General features: G+C 42.3%; 1 protein-coding gene across 3 annotated transcripts in view; it reads right to left on the bottom strand.

The window, feature by feature from the left end:
* The window catches only part of Golga4 (golgin A4), a 57308-nt gene extending 38561 nt beyond the window's left edge, over window positions 1-18747 (bottom strand). For 2 of the 3 annotated variants that reach the window (XM_090323383.1, XM_090323381.1), the window contains exons 1-6: window positions 18405-18747; window positions 10527-10619; window positions 8823-8921; window positions 5934-5999; window positions 3899-4213; window positions 1240-1287 (exon numbers count right to left, since the gene is read on the bottom strand). In XM_090323383.1, the coding sequence (XP_090179509.1) occupies window positions 1240-1287; window positions 3899-4213; window positions 5934-5999; window positions 8823-8921; window positions 10527-10619; window positions 18405-18476 (693 nt within the window). In that variant the 5' untranslated portion in view covers window positions 18477-18747. Of the gene's footprint in view, window positions 1-1239; window positions 1301-3898; window positions 4214-5933; window positions 6000-8822; window positions 8922-10526; window positions 10620-18404 lie in introns of those variants that run through there. The other variant, XR_016533465.1, reaches the window with a different exon arrangement.
* Between the last annotated feature and the right edge of the window lie 345 nt (window positions 18748-19092).

Here is a 19092-nt window from a genome sequence, read left to right as displayed (position 1 = left end):
AAGCCCAAGGATCAAGGACAGCACTCAAGCCCTGAGTTTAAGTCCTAGGACTGGCAAAAAATAAAAATAAAAAATAAAGAAGTTGGGTGAGATGGTGTATGCCTAAAATAGGTAGACTGTGGACTATGGTCAAGCCCAGGCAAGAAGCAAGAAGCAGTTGCCTCCAAAAACTGGTATTCTTGCTAGAAGATATTATTTACAAAGACCTTGATATAGAGATAACAAAAGCCTTTTGAAAACATTAGAGATGTGTAGTGAGAAAATAAAAGGAAACAAACAGAAGATTGAAAAAACTCTTACTTTCAATTATAGAAATACATGTTAAAATGTGTGGCAATATATTTGTGTTGTATTTCATTTTATAGCAATGCTTATAGCAATTAATATATTGCTTCATAGTTTGCAAGGATGTTTTGTTTTGTTTTTGATTGTTTTTTCTTTGTATAGCACTTGTCAAATAACTTAAATCTACTTACAAAGTCAGAGCTGGGCACAGGTAAAGTATTTAATATTGCTTGTACACTGGAGTAGACCGTAAACTTCCCTAGGTATTTTTATTGTCTAATGTAAGGCTACAGCACAAACGTCAAATGCATAAATGCAGTGTCTAACTCTGAAGAACAGCCAGCAGGTATTGAATAAGTTTAAAAAAAAGAGAGGAGGGAGTTTGAGGATTTAGCTCAGTGCAAGGCCCTGAGTTTGGAATTTGGTCCTCAGCAACTGGAAAAAAGAAAAAGAGAGAGAGAGAGAGAGAGAGAGAGAGAGAGAGAGAGAGAGAGAGAGAGAGAGAGAGAGAGAGGAGAGAGAGGAGAGAAAAGAGAGAAAAGAGAGAAAAGGGAAAAAGAAAGAGAGGGAAAGGGAGAGGGAGAGGGAGAGAGGGAGGGAGGAAGGAAAGAAAATCTCAAAAGGAAAGCTGTGAGACACTTTACTATTAAACAGGGAAGAAACGTGAAGACTGAATTACTGGGAAAACATTGAAAAAAGGAAAATGTTTCTTAAACATACAACTCTTGACCATTACAGGGATCTGAATAACAAGAAAAAACCCTCCCTAAACATCAATGAAAAACCTCTGGGGTCCTCTATTGACTATCAAAATTTCCAACACTGGTAAAGTGGGCTAAATAATACGATGATAGGAATAATTTCAAAAGGGTTAGTTGAACCTCACTAAAAGGTCTTTCCTAATTTTAAAAGTACGTATGACTCAAAAATAGCCAGTATACCACTTCCACTTACTTGTAGCTTTTTCTTCTCTCTCTGAAGAGTCTGGTAAGCCGACACAAGCTACAACAAATATACCAATAACATTACTCATTTCTCAACAAGTACAATTTAATTATTCTAAATCTAGCTAGCCTATCCTGTCATAGAAGTTAATAAACTACTTTATGATGCTGGGAAAGAAGAATGGAAGGGGTAATATTGCCCAAAATGCATTGTATATAAACTGATTTGTGGAGCTGAAATACCTTTGCACAACTATTCAAAGAAAATAAAATTACAAGACAAAAAAAATGTCAAAAATTAGAAGTCCTTTATAGATCATTAAACCCAATCAGATGCACAGCCATTAAAATTAAATGACATATAAAATATTAATTATAAAAAAATGAGGGGGCCGGGAGTTTAGCCTAGTGGTAGAGTGCTTGCCTAGCATGCACGAAGACCTGGGTTCAATTCCTCGGTACCACATACATAGAAAAAGCCAGAAATGGTGCTGAGGCTCAAGTGGTAGAGCTCTAACCTTGAGAAAGTCCAAGGACAGTGCTCAGGCCCTGAGCTCAAGCCCACGACTGGCAAAAAAAAAATGAGGACCAGGAGCATAGTCTAGTACTAGGCAAGTAGAGTACTTGCCTAGCATGCATGAAGCCCTGGGTTCGATTCCTCTGCACCACGTATACAGAAAAAGCCAGAAGTGGCGTTATGGCTCAAGTGGTAGAGCTCTAGACTTGAGCAAAAAATTTCCAGGGACAGTGTCCAGGCCCGGAGTTCAAGCCCTAGGACTGGCAAAAAGAACAATAAGTAATAGTAATTATAAAGGGCCAGGCACCAGTGGCTCACGCCTACCTACACTGGAGGCTGAGAGCCGAGGATAATGGTTCAAAGCCAGCCCAGGCAGGGAAGTCAGTGAGAGTCCAATGAACCACCAGAAAACTGGAAGTGGAGCTGGGGCTCAAGGGGTAAGGCAGTAGTAGCCTTGAGCTGAAAGGCTCAGGGATAGTTCCCAGGCCCCCAGAGTTCAAGCCCCATGACTGACCAAAACAAAACAAAACAAAAAAATCTTCTTTGCCCTTTCCCCACACTACTTCCCTGACAAAGCTGTCATTCAGAGTCTGATTTTTTTTTTTCCCTGTCTCTTCCCATGCTACCAAATATAAGTGAAAACCAAAAATTTAGCATTCTGCCACTTGAACCACAGAACCACTTCCAGCTCCTTCTGAGTGGTTCACTGGAGATAGAGTCTCATGGACTTTCCTGCTTGGGCTGGCTTTGAACCACAATCCTCAAATCTTTGCCTCCTGAGTAGCTAAGATTGTAGGCTTGAGCCAGCAGCACCCAGCTTGTTTTCAATATTTTATCTAGGTTTTTTTTTTTGTTATGTTGTCATTTAGGGAGCAGAGAAAACTATCCATATTAAAGCCATATCTGGAAATAGAAGTTTTGACTTTTTATGGTAATCTTGGACATTAGTATGCATTAATTAAAACTGTGATATAATTTACAGATTGTGATACAATAGAACATTATGCATTTGAACAAAAATACAATAAACTATGGATAACCCAATCCATAAATGCTTTCCTAAAGAATTACTTTAACGGCAACAGAAAGGAAATCAAGGGGCAGGGCCACCAATACAATTTTATCTTAAAACCAAAATACTCTGATTTCTGAAGGGCCTTAAACAATATTGTTGGGAGCCGAGTGCAGAGACAGGCTGGCCCATGGATCTGCATCACTGAGTAAGATAACCACACAAAGAAATGAGCTGGCATGTATGAACACCATGCCTAACTTTGAGCTATATCGTCGGTACTGTGTATCACTTTCTGCTGATACCTGATTACCATTGGATACGAATATGTTATTGCTTTATCACTCTCAGCTGAGACCTATAGTGAGCGTAAACACGTGGACCTCCCCTGCCCTGCCCACCTTTGTGCTGATAGGCTCCTGCACCCTTTATTAGCTGAATGTACTTCCTCAATAAACGAGTTCCTGCCTTGCCAGGTCTCCCTGATACATCTGATTGTCCTCCAGCGCCGGATGCGGGCGGTCAGTCGGCCCTCTCCTTTCTCGGCTAGTACTTGTCAGGGCGTGTTCTCTCTATCCCTCCTGTGGGTCAGGAGGGACAGAGGACTAAACACCCCAACACAATACTATGTCACCCTCAAGGGTTTAGTACTTAAAAGATTCATCATAAGCTGGACACTGGTGATGCATGCCTGTCATCCTAGGTACTTAAGAGGCTGAGATCTGAAAGTCATGATTTAAACCCAGCTTGGGCAAGAAAACTGTAGCAAAGGGACAGCACCCACAAAAAAAAATTCATTTCAAATGAAAGTTTAAATATTAGAATAATTAGAATGAATCAAATAAGACTAGTGAAGACTAACTTCCATCAGTAATAAAAATTGGCAAAAGAGCTTAATTTGGACATATTCTATTCTTTGTGCATTTAGGTAATCTTGAAAACAGGGAACTAAAAATGGTGAACGGTTATTTAAAAAAAAAAAATGCAGAAGATTATAGACCACATTCTCCTCTACAACCTTACCCTGCATTTTCAACTAGAGACGGGAACAGATCAGTGGTTTGAGGGACTGATTTGCAGGAGAGAAACTGATTTACCTTCTCTGTCTTCTATCTGTGGCCAGAGGGGAAATGTTCCTACCTCAGAATACTTTCCTCTATAGCTATTCAAACTTCGGTCCAGTCTTCGCAATCGCTGAATCAACTGTTCTTTGCTGAGACTCTCGAAATTCCCTAGGGAAGAATCCTCGGCCTCGCTCTCCATATCGGAAGGTGAATCGAAGGAGGCTGCGCAGTACTCCAGGTCAAGCTGATTCAGGGACTCTCGGGAAGATGTTCGGATCAAAGACTCTTTAGAAGATCGGAAGAGAGATTCCTTCACAGGACTTCGAAACAAAGACTCCATGGAAGGTACCCGCAGCTGGAGTTTCTGAGCAAAAGTCTGAGTGTCGCCTGACTGCAAACAAAACCCAACAGAAGATGTGAGTCCACACACACACACACACACACACACACACACACACACACACACAAAACCTTCTACTGTCCCCTATGACCAGCAGTGATCTGTATTGTCACAAATTCAATTGCTGATATAATCTATAAAAGATTGTTTTTTGAGAGAGAAGAGAGACAGTGGGTAATTTCTTTTTGTGTGCATATATGCTGAGACTAGGACTAGTACTCAGGTCCTCACGCTGTTAAATCCCTTTTGCATTCAATGCTGGCAGTCTTATCAATTGAACAACACCTCCGCTTCTGTCTTTTTGGTGGTTAATTGAAGATAAGACGCTTATAGTCTTTCCTGTCTGGACTGGCTTCAAACCATGATCCTCATCCCTCAGCCTCCTGAATAGCTAGGATGACAGACATGAACCACTGGCCCTTGGGCTCTTGGCTTACATTTTCATAGACTTACAAGTCTAGAAGGACAGACACCTACTCCTAGCTACTCAGGAGGCCAAGATCTGGGGATCATAGTTCAAAGCCAGCCCAGGCCCCCCCAAAAAACTCTGCAGGACTACCAGGTTCCAATGATAAAGTGCCTGCCTTGAGTAAAAAAGCAAAGGGACAGACAGCACGTAGGCCCTGAGTTCAAGTCCTACTACTGGCACACACAAAATAATCATCATAATCAATTAGAGCATGTCAACTAGGTAAAGTAAGATAAGAATGTAGCATCTTTCAGTTTGATGATCTACACTGTAAGAGAAAAATCTGTAAAATGGAATTTTTTCATCATTTTTGAAGTTTTCAGTTTCATTGCCATTAGTTTCAGAAATAATAGAATATTGCTTTCATTTAAAACTTCAAAAATGGAGCCGGGAGTTTGGCCTAGTGGTTGAGTGCTTGCCTAGCATGCACGAAGACCCGGGTTCGATTCCTTGGTACCACATACACAGAAAAAAGCCAGAAATGGTGCTGAGGCTCAAGTGGTAGAGCGCTAGCCTTGAGAAAGTCCAAGGACAGTGCTCAGGCCCTGAGCTCAAAGCCAGGACTGGCAAAAAAAAAAAAAAAAAAAAGAAAAAGAAAAAGAAAAAAAGAAAACTTCAAAAATGTTTTGGTTTTGTTTTTAATTTATAGCCAGGTGTTTGTGGCTCACATCTGTAACGCTAGCTACTCAGGAGACTGAGATATAAAGATCATGATTCAAAGCTAACTCGAAAGAAGTCTTATGAGACTCTTTTTCTCCAATTAAAACACCAAAAAGTAGGACATAGAGTAGTTCAAGTGGTTGAGTGCCAGTCTTGAACAACAACAAAACCCCACAAACAACTAAGAAAAAGTACAAGGCCCTGAGTTCAAGCCCTATACAACTTTTCCAAGAAACTATGAACAAATCCATATTTAGTAAACAGATAGTATCACATATTAGAACATCACTGAATTAATGTTGGAATGTAACAATAACAGATGGACCCACACCCTCAAAGAACCTGTTACTTTTATTTTTTTTTAATTTTTTTATATATTTTTATTGTAATTAATAAAAGGGTTACATGATATTTGCCAGATAGAAGGTGCATTAATTCACATACATTGATACCCTTTCACATGTCTTGGTACCCATTACCCTCCCCCCACCCACCACCCACTCCCCGTATTGGTTTTCCCCCCTTCCCTATCAAGTTTCAGATAGAACCTGTTACTTTTAAAAAATACCATTAGTGACAGACCTGAGTAGTGGATGATTCACTTCTATTAACACTGTCTGAGGTCTTCATAGCATGGGTGGATGCACTCTAAGAAAAAGAAAGACGTATCATAAAGGAATATTTTTGGAAAGTAAGTACCAGGACCTATAACACATTTTCATCAGTTAAACACAATTAGTAATTGCACACATATTAGACTGTTTTCATGCAAGGAAAAATTAGTATGGCGATTTAGAGATTCCACTTTGCTGTAATATGTGAAACCAAATAGCAACGATTAATACACAGCAAAACTTACTTCAAGTACTCACAAGGCCTCTTCCCAAAGTGCCCCAACTTCTTCCCATGACACAATTCCTCAGGAATTCATTCAATCAGCAAAAAATCAATGAGAAAACTAAAACAGAATCAATGTCTCTTGTTCCCTGGGGTGAAATCACACTCAATTTAAATTATTGGGCTTAAGTTATAAACAATATATCACTTTGGTCATACTGGGATTTGAACTCAGGCCTGGGTGCTGTCCTTTAGCTTTTTTTTTTTTTTTTTTTTTGCTCAAGGTTGGAGCCATAGCTCATCAAAAAGCCAGAGCGTTTTGATTGTTAACTGGAGATTTAGAGTCTCTTGGGACTTTTTCTTTTCTTTCTTTTTGGGATGGTGGTGCTGGTAATGGGGTTTCAATTCAGAGTCTGGTCATTGTCCCTAATCTTTTTTTCCTCAAAGCAATACTGTACCATTTGAGCACAGCTCTACTTCCAGCTTTTTGGTTATTAACTGGAGAGAAGAGTCTCAGGGACTTTACTTTCTGGGTTGGATTTGAACCAAAACCCTTAGATCTCAGACTCCTGAGTAGCTGGGATTATAGGCATGAGCCACAAGGACCTGGCTTTTCAAATTCACTTGTACTGCTGCATCTGGCTCACCTGCCTTCCCTATATGTGTGTTTTCTTTCACAAAACTTCAATTCTTTTGCACTGGAAATACACAGTAACCTATATGTCTCCACATTAAATTGATTATAAAGTCTCAGAGGACTAGAGTTCTACATTTTCAGTTCCATGTTCAGCACCTAATATCTGTGTATTAGTAGGCTCTTGATAAATGGTTGCTACTTTCTTAGTCACTTTCTTCAGAATAAGAAACCTTGTTTCTTTCTATTGCTGGTCCTGGGACTTGAACTCAGGGGCCTGGGCACTGTCCCTGAGTTTCTTTTTGCTCAAGGCTGCTTATCTACCACTTGAGCCACAACTTCACTTTTGTGGTTAATTGGAGATAAGAGTATCACAGACTTCTACCTGGGCTGGCTTTGAACCACAATCCTAAGGCGGAGTGACTAGGATTGCAGGTGTGAGCCACCTGTACCAAGCCATTCTTTGTTTTTAAAGTAAAGTGCTAAGCTTTCTCTGATTGGGGGAACTCATTCATTGCCCAATCAGTATGGAAATAATGTGATATTATTTGTAGCCAGAGCCAATGACAAATCAGTTTCTTAGACATCAATTTCTTCCTTTTCTTTTTCCTTTTTTTGGTTGTCTTGGGGCCTGGACTCTGGGCCTGGGCACTGTCCCTGAGCTCTACAGCTCAAGACTACCACCCTACCCCTGGGTCTGGGTGTTATCCCTGAGCTCTATACCTCAAGGCTACCGCCCTGCTCCTGGAGCCACAGCACCACTTCCACTTTTCTAACTGTTAAGTAGAGATAGGAGTCTCAGGGATTTTAGTGCCAGGTCTGGCTTTGAATCCTGATCCTCAGATCTCAGCCTCCTGAGTAGCAAGGATTACAGGAATGAGCCATTGCACTTGGCTTTTAGGCATCTATTTCTATTCCTTCCCTCCCCCCACCGCCCCTGCTCCCTGTCTCTTTGCCAGTCTTGGGGCTTGAACTCAGAGTCTGGGCACTGTCCTTGAGCTTTCTCAAGACTAGCACTCTACCACTTCAGCCAGTACAACTGCCAGGTTTTTTTTTGTTTTTTGTTTTACTGTGAGCTACCAGCCCCTGGCCAGTTCCACTCATTTCTACTCTGAACATCAAAACTATCTTTATTGGGTAAGCATTTCTTAATTTTAGCTTGCTAATGACAAATTGACCTGATACATTAAAGAAGAAAATGTCTAATTTTTCCTAAATAAAAATGTTACACACAGTTTAAACTTGTGTGAAGCCATTCAAATAAAAATGACATTATTTCCTTTCAGGTATCAGACACTCAGAAAACTAATACTCACAAAATACAATGCAGTTACTTATGACTAGTAATTCCAAAATAACAGTCATTTGTTACCACAGAATCCACATACTTTCCCAATGCTGTTAATTATGAATTTGGGTAACAATGAATTATTTCTCCCAAAATGTAAGTCACATCTCAAAAGGCTCTTGGCTCATTTCCAATAGCAAAATAGAAGATTTCAAACAATATACACCTTTCTTTCTTTTTTTCTTTTTGCGAGTCCTGGGGCTTGAACTCATGGCCTGAGCACTATCCTTGGTCTCTCTCACTTCTAGCTTTTTCTATGCATATGGTATCGAGGAATTGAACCTGGATCTTCGTGTATGCTAGGCAAGCACTCTACCACTAGGCTAAACTCCTGGCTCCTACACCTTTCTTTTTATTTAGTTAATGGGCAAACATGCCTGAGGGAGAAAAGTGAGTTTAGACCCAATGACACTCCTGCATTAGTGCAAACTACTACTGTGTTACTGTGATGCTGTTACAAAGCTGTCAGTAAGTACCCAGCCACCACAACTTGGCCACTGCCTCTGAGAGTAGTAGGGTTAGCAAGGGGTCACTGACAAGCCGCTTTAGAGAAAGGTTAAGTGACTAGCAAGATGAAAATTTGGTGTTGCAATCGTCACGTTATTGATGATGTCCAACAAAGGGAAAGCAGAAAAGCCATGGAAGGACTCACCACACAGTCATTCTGTGGTTTAGGCTGTTTGGAGGGATCCAAAGCAAAGATAGTATATTCAGAGAGAAAAGCAGGCTCTGCTATCATCCCAGCTAGTAGCTGTTTCATTCAGTGTAATCAGCAGAGGTACAAAAATAAAACGGACGATGAAATACAAATCATAATGGCATGTTGAAATGTGTTCCCACTGTGTAAATAATTGCCAGCATTATCATCATCATCATCACCACCACCAAAACCACGACTACCACCACCTCCACCTCCTCCCTACAGGAACACCGTTGCTAGAAATGGTCAGTGATAAGAGACTGAACTGATTAGTTTGGATTTTAGGATACAACTTATAAACAAGCTGCTAACTGGAATACAAACAATATATGCAACCAGGACTACAGTGTACATCATGCTTGAAAACTGGAAATAAAATTTTAAACCAATATAAATAACACAAAACAGAAGATTTCAGTTATGCAAGATAAAGAAGTTCTAGGTCTTTTTTTTTTTCCTTTTTGTCAGTTGTAGGCTTGAACTCTGGGCCTGAGCTCTGTCCCTAAGGTCTTTAGCTTAAGGCTAATGGTCTACCACTTTGAACCACAGCACCATTTCTGGTTTTCTGGTGGTTAACTGGAGATAAGTCTCACAGACTTTCTTGCCTGGGCTGGCTTTGAACCTCAGTCTTCAGATCTCAGCCTCCTAAATAGCTAGGATGACAGCCATGAGCCACCTGCGCCCAGCTCTAGGCCTTTTTAATATACTATAATACTATAATGCTGATAGCTGTTAAATTGTACTCTGTAGGGATGGGATTTGGCTTGCCTAGCATGCACAAAGCCCTGGGTTCAATTCCTTGGTACCACATACATAGAAAAACTTGGAAGTGATGCTGTGGCTCAAGTGGTAGAGCTCTGGCCTTGAGAAAGCCCAAGGACAGTGCTCAGACCCTGAGTTCAAGCCACAGAACTGGTGCACAAAAAAAAAAAAAAAAAAAAAAAAAAAAAAAAAAAAGGCCCACCTACTAGTTATGTGGAATCAGGTAAGTTACTTTGCAGTTTGAAAATAAAGGAATTTTCCTCATAAGTTGTGTTGAACCAACTTTTACTAAATTATCATTCTCTGAAAAGAAGGTACTCAGAGAAATACTTCAGAAAAGCTAAGTTGAGAAATCCCAGTTCAAAGTGATCCCTAGCAGATAAATCTAAGAGACTCTTTATCTTCTTACCTTCAGCTAATCATGGAACAGCTAGAAGTTGAGGTATGGCTCAAATAGTACCACTTTTAGCCTTGAGCAAAAAAATTAAGCCAAAGCACAAGGTCCTGGGTTCAAGTCCCCATATAGTCACACAAAGGAAAAACAAAAGCATCTGTTCTATTTCCAAACAGAAGATGATGTGAGACTGGGAGAGTGGTCTAGTGGTAGAGTGCTTGCCTAACATGCAGGAAGCCCTGGGTTCTATTTCCCAATACACAAAAAAGCAATAAGTGATACTATGGCTCAACTCATAGAGCACTAGACTTGAGAAAGTTCAAAGACAGTGCCCAGGTGCTGAGTTCAAGCCCAAGGACTGGCAAAAAAAAAAAATGATGTTACTAATGCCTAGGAATTGAATCACTGGCCTGTCAAAATTGTTTCTCATTTTGTTATCACAAGTGGCATGACATTGAGCAATTTCTTGTGAGGAGTAATATTAGAAGACTTAACCTTACCTCTCTGTTGGGGGTAGCAGCTTCATCAGGTTGCTCTGTAAATGACGATGTCCTGCTTCTAGCTCTGGTTGGCGTTGAAGAGGTGGAGGGTCCCTGTATTTCAAAAGCATTTTACAAATTAGAAGGATTATATGGATTGTTACTGATCATTGTCAGGTCTTTTCTCCACTTATGCCTATGAATCAATGAAAGGAAGCAAACACATTTTTAAAAAGTAAAGACTAAAATATAAACAACTCTAAGACTCAGGTTGCTGAGGAGGCTAAATCTGCTACCATCTAGAGCTACAATGTTAAATCTCATTGGTGTGTTACCACATAGCCTAGGAAACCTTCCATCCACTCTGTTACTGAGGCTGAGCATAAACTTGGGATCCCCCATAGTGCTGGGATTACAGATGTGTACAACCATATCTTCTCAAAAGAAACTAGTTTTGTGGCTATGTCTCTCTGTCTCTTTCTCTCTCTCTTTTAAATTTTTTATTTTTTCAGTTTATTTATTTATTTTTGGTTGGCCATAGAACTTGAACCCTGGATCTGGGTGCTGTCCCTGAGCTTTTCCACTCAAGGCTAGCACTCTACCACTTTGAGCCTCAGCGCAACTTCCGGTTTTCTGGTGGCTTATTGGAGACAAGAGTATCATGAGCCTTTCATGCCCAGGCTGGTTTTGAACCACGACCCCCCACAGATCTCAGCCTCCAGAGCAGCTAGGGTTACAGGTTTGCATTACCAATGGCCAGCCTATGATGGGACTTTAAAATAATAATATGTGAGAAAACTGAAAGCAACTGAGATGCTTTGCTACTTTTCTATGAGACAAAATATGAGTTCTAACCTTGAATCCAATGTTGAAAGTTCATCATTTAAAAAAAAAAAAAAGCTCCTGGGGTTAGGAATTTGGCCTAGTGGCACAGTGCTTGCCTAGCAAGCACTTCACCTGTAATCACAGGTACTAGGGAGGCCAAGATCTGAGGACTATGAAACCATCCCAGGCAGTCTCTTACTTCCAATTAACCAGCAAAAAGCCAAAAGTGGAGGTATGGCCTAAGTAGTAGAATGCCAATGTGGAGAGGAATAAGTTTAAGGAACAGCATCCAGGCCCTGAGTTCAAGCCATATTATAGGCTATGTGCAAGCACATCCACATATACACAACCATATACAACCTGAATAAAAAAAAAAAAAGATTAAAAGGGTTGAATGCTTGTTTAGTATGTGCAAGGCCCTAGATTCAACCTCAGTACCTCAAGGGGAAAAAAAAAAAAGATTTTAAAGAGATTTACATTCCTTCTAACTAAACTTGGGCTGCTTAATTATCATACCCAGGAGAAATCCAGGAGAAGTCCTTAGCTATTTGCTAAGGAAACTGGGGAACACATGCTCAGGCTCAAAATGAATGTTATTGTTTGCCAACTGATCATTAACTTCAGTGTAAGGAAAACCATTTACTATAGTGTGATGAGCATTTGCTGTTGTGATTATGTTACATTACATAGTACTGGTTACTAATCAAAAGATTAGACAGGTAAACTTAACCTCATTTACCTAAGCCCTTCAAGACGGGTCTAGAGAGTAAGAAAGAACTGAGGGCAGAGATGTACTCTTACTGTACTTGAAGAAAACAAAATGCCCACAAGAACATTGTCAACACACTGTTATCCTGTAGGAACTTAAGTTACCATCTCCTCAACTGTCTATAAAAAATAAGGACCTCCGGGACTGGGAGTGTGGTCTAGTTGTAAAGTACTTGCCTAGCAGGCATGAAGCCCTGGGGTTCAATTCCTCAGTACCACATCTCCAGAAAAAGCCCAAAGTGGTGCTATGGCTCAAGTGATAGAGCTCTAGCCTTGAGAAAGCTCAAGAACAGTGCCAGGCCCTGAGTCAATTCCAGGACTGGCAAAAAGAAAAGAAAAAGAAAGGGGGGGGGAGGAAGGGAGGGAGGAAGGAAGGAAGGACGGACGGATGGACGGACAGACGGACCTCAGTCCTCCAACCAGAGTGGACGGAATTCTTCTTAAAACTTGGTTCATGCAGAAGGAGGATCTTGATCTTCCTTATCTTATCAGAGATAATAAGAGTCTCAAAGACTTTTAATCCCAAACTGGCTCTGAACTATGATCCTTAGGTTTCAGTATCCTGAGTAACTAGAGGAAGCCACAGGTGTCCAGCTAATCTAACACAGAAAAATTCTTCACTTAGAACTTTCTCATACTCCCTCAGTCTAGCATTCCAACACACACAGCTATCCAGGTGCTAAACTGGGGGCAGAGGATAAGAGACTGGATTACAGTAAGCAACTCAGACAAAAGTGACATCAGAATAAAAAAGAACCTGGTTGACACCTGATATTAACCAAAAAGACCATGAGCAGACAAGCTACATTCACTCTTCCAGATTTCTGACTGTGAACTAAGCTATGACTGTGAACTAAGTATGCATTCAAGTTGTTGTACTTGCTTATCAACATTAGAAAATTAATGCACTTTTAGGAATGTCTTGAATGCCTCGTCTCATTACCATTGTATTTTTTCTTTTTTCTTTTTTTTTTTTTGCCAGTCCTGGGCTTGAGCTCAGGGCCTGAGCACTGTCCTTGGACTTTCTCAAGGCTAGAGCTCTACCATTCGAGCCTCAGCACCACTTCTGGCTTTTTTCTATATATGTGGTACAGAGGAATCGAACCCGGGTCTTCGTGCATGCTAGGGAAGTACTCTACCACTAGGCCAAACTCTTGGCCCCCATTATATTTTTCATATGTGCCATATTTGTATTGTATGTATGTTCAAGCCTGAGCCTTGAACTCAAGGCCTTTAGCTTTCTCACTCACTGTCAGTGCTCTATTACTTGAGCCCATGAGCTTTCTGATATTAAACTGAAGGTAAGAGTCTCATGAACTTTCCTGTCAAGGCTGGCTTTGAACCATGATCCTCAGCTCTTAGCTTCCTGAGTAGCTAGGATGATAGGTGTGAGCTGCCAGCACCTGACTGTACCACTGCACAGATACCACCCTAATTTCTCTGGAAATGTTTCCCTAGGTGTGGCACATAACCTATGTATGCCATCATCATACCAGAAATACTTGTCTTTCACCTACATGGAGATTACTTATTGTGACAAAGGCAAACGGAACACCCAGCATAACTCTCTCTTGAAGCCACTGATAAATAAATATATATTCAACAATTACAAATGACTTAAAGCGTTTCATTGCTTTTAATCCTGAAAGGTAAGCAGGAGAGAGATATCATCCCCTATCTCCAGATGTGAAAACAAGAATTTCAGAATGTTTACACAAATGTCTTATACTCTAAAGATAATCTGAAGTCTGCTCAGGTTACCCACTCTAAGATGTAGGTTAGCACAAACTCTTCTAATTCCCTCATCCCGTTCTCCACTATTTTTTACATGACTCTCAGATTTGTTTCTTGGACTCACAGTAAAAAACAACAGTAATATAATTTACACAGGGAGAGTACTAAAACAAGTAGTGTGTGTGTATGTGTGTGTGTGTGTGTGTGTGTGTGTGTGTGTGTGTGTGTGTGTGCTGGAACTAAGGCTTGACCTCAGGGCCTGGAGCACAGTCCTTTAGCCTTTTCATTCATGGTTTTTGGTGTTTAGCTACTGAGCCACCGCTCCTCTTGCAGCTTTCTGATGGTTAACTGGAAACTGGAGATAAAGAGTCACATGGAATTTCCTATCCAACCTGGATCTGAACTAGACCTCAGCCTCCTAAGTAGCTAAGATTTTTTTTTTACAGAATCTTTGTGGGTTTTCGTTGTTGTTGTTGTTGCCAAACTCAATATTAGTGCTTAAGCTCAAGATCACCCATGCTAGCCAAACACTCTTACTGTCCTTGGCTCCTGGCTACGAACAGCCTTCAAGATACTTTCTGACCTGTATTATCACTCAATAGGTTGTCACTCAATTGTCCCACTCCCTGATTCACAACTTACTTGAAGTGGTTTCATCATACTTTTCCCTTTGTAAGAACAAGGATGATAAACACAGTTACTTAAATTCAGAATAATGCAAATAGATTCAATAATTCTAACTACTCCCAAAATAGGGATTAAAAAGTAATTCATTGCTAGGGGTGGTTACTCAAACCTGTAACTCTAGCTACTCAAGAGGCTGAGATCTGAGGACCAAGGTTCAAAGCCAGCTCAGACACTAAAGTCAGTGAGACTCTTATCGCCAATTAGCCACCAGAAAACTGGAAGTGAGGCTGTGGCTCAAGAGGTAGGGTGGTAGCCTTGAGCTGAAGAGCTGAGAGACAATGCTCAGGCCCAGAATTCAATTCCCACAATCGACAAAAAAAAAAAAAAGGAATTCATTGCACATCACATAACACAATCAAAGACAACAAAACCACACAACTCAGATATTCATATTACTAGGAAATTCCGTATTAAGTGCTCACTATGTTAAATCAAAGCAAACCTTATGAGTTAAAGCAAAAAGGATACGTAAGAGGCAGCCATGGAAGAGCCATGGGTTTACTTTCTAAAGCAATGAGGTTTCAGACTGAGCAATTATAACACAGAGAATCAGGGGTGAAAGGTAAGGAATGTGGCTAAATTTAGAAACTGAAAATGATACCTGACATAGTGTACAGTAAAAAACCCTCAAGCTCGCACCTTCAGCTCTGCTTTGAGAAAGTTAGGAATAGAATATTTAATTCCTCCCTCAAACAGTAGGCTTTTGGGAAAAAAAAAAACTGAGTCAAAGAGACTTACAGTAACTAATGTGTGCATATTTGCCTGATTAAAAACAAAACAAAAAAAGAAGTTTCTAGCCTGTAACTAGAATGAATCTTAATGTGTCTCTGTGACACACCTGCAAATAACACCAGATGTTGAAAGCCTTGAAAATACAACTTTATAGTCTAGAGAATTTGATATATAAAGAAAAAATTCCAATATAAAAGACAGGCTCAACAATATAAAATAGACCTAGAACAAATAAAACAATAAAGATGAAAAGCATGAAAACAAAAGGAAAAAAAATCCCTATTATCTTTAAAGAAATAAAAGATATGTACTTATACAGCAAGAAGAATACTATGAAAGCTCAGAGGATAATAAGAAATAGTCCTGGGGACTTTTAACATAAAATAGTCAAAATAGAAAATTTAATTAAAGAATTCGATGAATTATTCTATCAAAAATAGGATCAATAGGGCTGGGAGTTTGGCCTTATGGTAGAGTGCTTGCCTAGCATGCACGAAGACCCGGGTTCGATTCCTCGATATCACATACATAGAAAAAAGCCAGAAATGATGCTGAGGCTCACTTGGCAGAGCTCTATCCTTGAGAAAGTCCAAGGACAGTGCTCAGGCCCTGAGCTCAAGCCCTGGACTGACAAAAACAAAAAACAAACAAAAATAGGATCAATAAAGTAGAATAGAGCTGGGGAATGATGGTTCACAAGCTGTAGTCCTAGCTATACAGGTGGCTGAGAACTAAGTCAGCCTGGGCAAAAAAAATCCCTGAGACTCTAACCTCCAATGAATCACCAGAAAACCAGAAGTGGAGCTGTGCCTCAAAGTGGCAGAGTGCCAACCTTGAGTAAAAGAGCACCGGACAATGCCCAGGCCCTGAGTTCAAGCCCCAGTAAACCACCCCCCCCCCAAAAAAAAGGAAATCAAAAGGGGTAGAGAGAAAAGAGAATAAATTTAGAAAGCACAAAATATAACTAACTTGAATTCTAAGAGAGAAAACATAGAGGAGAGAGAAATTATCAGAAAGATTGTGAAATTAAATTCATAGCTCCCCAACTTGAAAGTGCCCAGTAGACAGCCAGAGCAACCTGGTAGAAATGAAATTTCGAACAAGATGTAGTAAGCCTTCAAAATGGAATGAGTAGGAGAATGTGGTAGATTTCTCAGCATCAACATTGAAAATAAAAATGAAGCAATGCTTGCAAATATCATCTCATGCTAGCTGCCAGATTCTCTGGCAGCTAAGGTATAAAAAGATCACCTAAGATAGAGAAGTAAAGCCTACCTAGAGAAATATAGTATGACAGCATCTTAAAAGAAAATCAGGCCAGGAGTTTTGCCTAGTGGTAGAGTGCTTGCCTAGCATGCACAAAGACTAGATTCCTCAAAGGCACATGTATAGAAAAAGCCTGAAGTGGTGCTGTGGCTCAAGTCATAGAGCTCTAGCCTTAAGGAAAGCCCAAGGACAATGTTGAGGCCCTGAGTTCATGCTCCAGGACTGGCACCAAAAAAAAAAAGAGAGAAAAAACATCTGTGGGCCAGGAATGTGGACTAATGATTGAGTGCTTGCCTACCATGCACAAAGCCCTGGGTTCCATTCCTCAGTACCACATACATAGAAAAAGCCAGAAGTGGTGCTATGGCTCAAGTAGTAGAGCACTAGCCTTGAGAAAGCTGAAAGACAATGCTCAGACCCTGAGATCAAGTCCCTGAGGAAAAAAGAAAAATCATCTGTCTTGTTAAGAAATGCTGTTTAAGATACAATGGTTTGGGGGCCGGGAGTTGGGCCTAGTGGTAGAATGCTTGCCTAGCATGCACGAAGACCTGGGTTCAATTCCTCGGTACCCCACATACATAGCGAAAAGCTGGAAGTGGTGCTGAGGCTCAAGTGGTAGAGTGCTAGCCTTGAGAAGGTCCAAGGACAGTGTTCAAGCCCTGAGCTCAAGCCCAGGACTGGCAAAAAAAAAAAAAAAAAAAATACAATGGTTTGGAGGCAGTGTGAGCCTCAAAGGCTCATGTTTAGAAACTGGTTTCCCAGGGTAGCAAATTGTAGAATCTTTAATAGCGGGGCCTAAAAGGAAATGATTACGGCTGAGAGTTCCAGCCTGCAATTCTAACTACTCAGGGAGCTGAGAAGTGAAGATCTCAGTTTGAATCCAACCAGGTAGGAAAAAAAATCCATGAGATTCCGCGTTCTGATTCATCACCAAAAAGCTACAAGTGTAGCTGTGACTTAAGTGTTTAGCATGGCAGTCCTAAGTGGAAAAAGCGCTAAGGGACATGCCCTGAGTGTGGATTTTTAGTTTGTTTTTCATTACAAGTGTCTCAAAATTTGTCCAAGCGCAGCATTTCTTGAAACAAAGGCAAAGACTGGAAGCAAAAGTTACAAAATCAGGGCTGCTAAGACTCAGAAAGATTAGGAAGACATATATATATATATACATATATATGTATGTATATGTACACACACACACACACAAAGCCTCAGCTTCTGCTGTTCCAGCACCAGTGAAATGTTTCTCTCAACACTAACATGCCCCCATCTCTCTTTTTTTTTTTTTTTTTTGCTGGAAACGGATTCCCTCCATCAATAGCCTTCTTTTAAATAAAAAGCCGCTGGGGCCAGCAGCAGGACCCCGGGGCTGTCTCTCCCACACTGTGCCAGCCCTTTGGCACTCGTGCCCTGGAGAGGAGGTCGGACACCCGGGGCAGAGGACTCGGGAGGCCCAAGGTCACCCCCCACATCTCACACACCCGTCCCCGGGCGGGGTTCTGGAATGGGAAAAGTCGAGGCTTGGCAGTCCCCGTCGGGCCTGGAAGGGTTTCAATGCGACTCTCTCTCCGGGTGTGCGTGTGTATGTGTGTAAACGTGTCAAGGAAACCCCATGCGATCCCAGCCTTCTGCACTCATCCTCAAGCCACAGTCGGACTTTAGGTGTTGGTGGAGGAGGGGACCTCGGAGGTCAAAGGTCGACATGGATCCAGATCCACCCTGCAAAGGGCCGAGCCAGGGAGTGAGGTTCCCGGGGAGGGGAGGCAAAGGTCCCCCAGGAATTCCCGCCTCCTTCTTCCTTTCCCCCCCCCCATCCCTCGCACGGCTGCCTCAGTCTCCCCGGCGGGAGTCGGGTCTTGGGGAAAGGGTGGGAGCGGGGGTGGGGGGTACCTGAGTGGGGGCGAGCGTCTGCTGGAGCTGCTGCTGCTCCTCGCTGATCTTCTGCTTCAGTTTCTTGAACATGGTGCCGGGTCCGCAGTGCGTGGAGGGACCAGGAGGGGACGGGATGGGGAGGGGCGGGGGCGCGGCCCGGGCGGCGGCGGCGGCGCTGACTGCGCGGCCTGGCTACGCTCGGACCTGAAGGCGCCGGGCCGCCGCGCTCCCTCCGGCCGCTCGCACTCGGGTCGGACGGCGGGGGGCGTCGGGGTCGCCGCCGCCGCGTCTCTCACTTCCGGGTGCGGCTGACTGGCCTCGGCGGGCCCCCATCCAGTCCAGCTCCGGCCGGCGACGACGGCGTCGGCGGCGACGGCGACAACGGCAGGTGCACAGCGAGCCCAGTGCGCCTGCGCAGCCGACGTGGGCCGCTGGAGGTGAAGGTGGGGGGGGGCGAAAAAGAAGAGCACTATGGAGCGCCGCGGGGGACAAGCCCGGTGCGCGAAGCGACGCGCGTCAGCTCCCCGCTGGAAGGGAGGACGGAGTTCACGGCCTGAGGTGGGTGGTGGGAGGGTGACCCAGTACGCCTGCGCAGCCACTTCGCGACGGCCGCTACGGGGCGCCGCGGGGGACAAGTCCTGCGCGCGAAACGGCGCGCGTCAGCTCCCGATAGAGCCGTTGCGGGGGGGGGGGACAAGTCTCCTTC

Source organism: Megascapheus bottae, chromosome 32, assembly GCF_031878675.1.
Source record: "Megascapheus bottae isolate mThoBot1 chromosome 32, mThoBot2.hap1, whole genome shotgun sequence".
In the NCBI taxonomy this organism is placed as follows: domain Eukaryota; kingdom Metazoa; phylum Chordata; class Mammalia; order Rodentia; family Geomyidae; genus Megascapheus; species Megascapheus bottae.
Note: the sequence above shows the minus strand (reverse complement) of the source record. Positions and strands in the feature narration are given on the sequence as shown.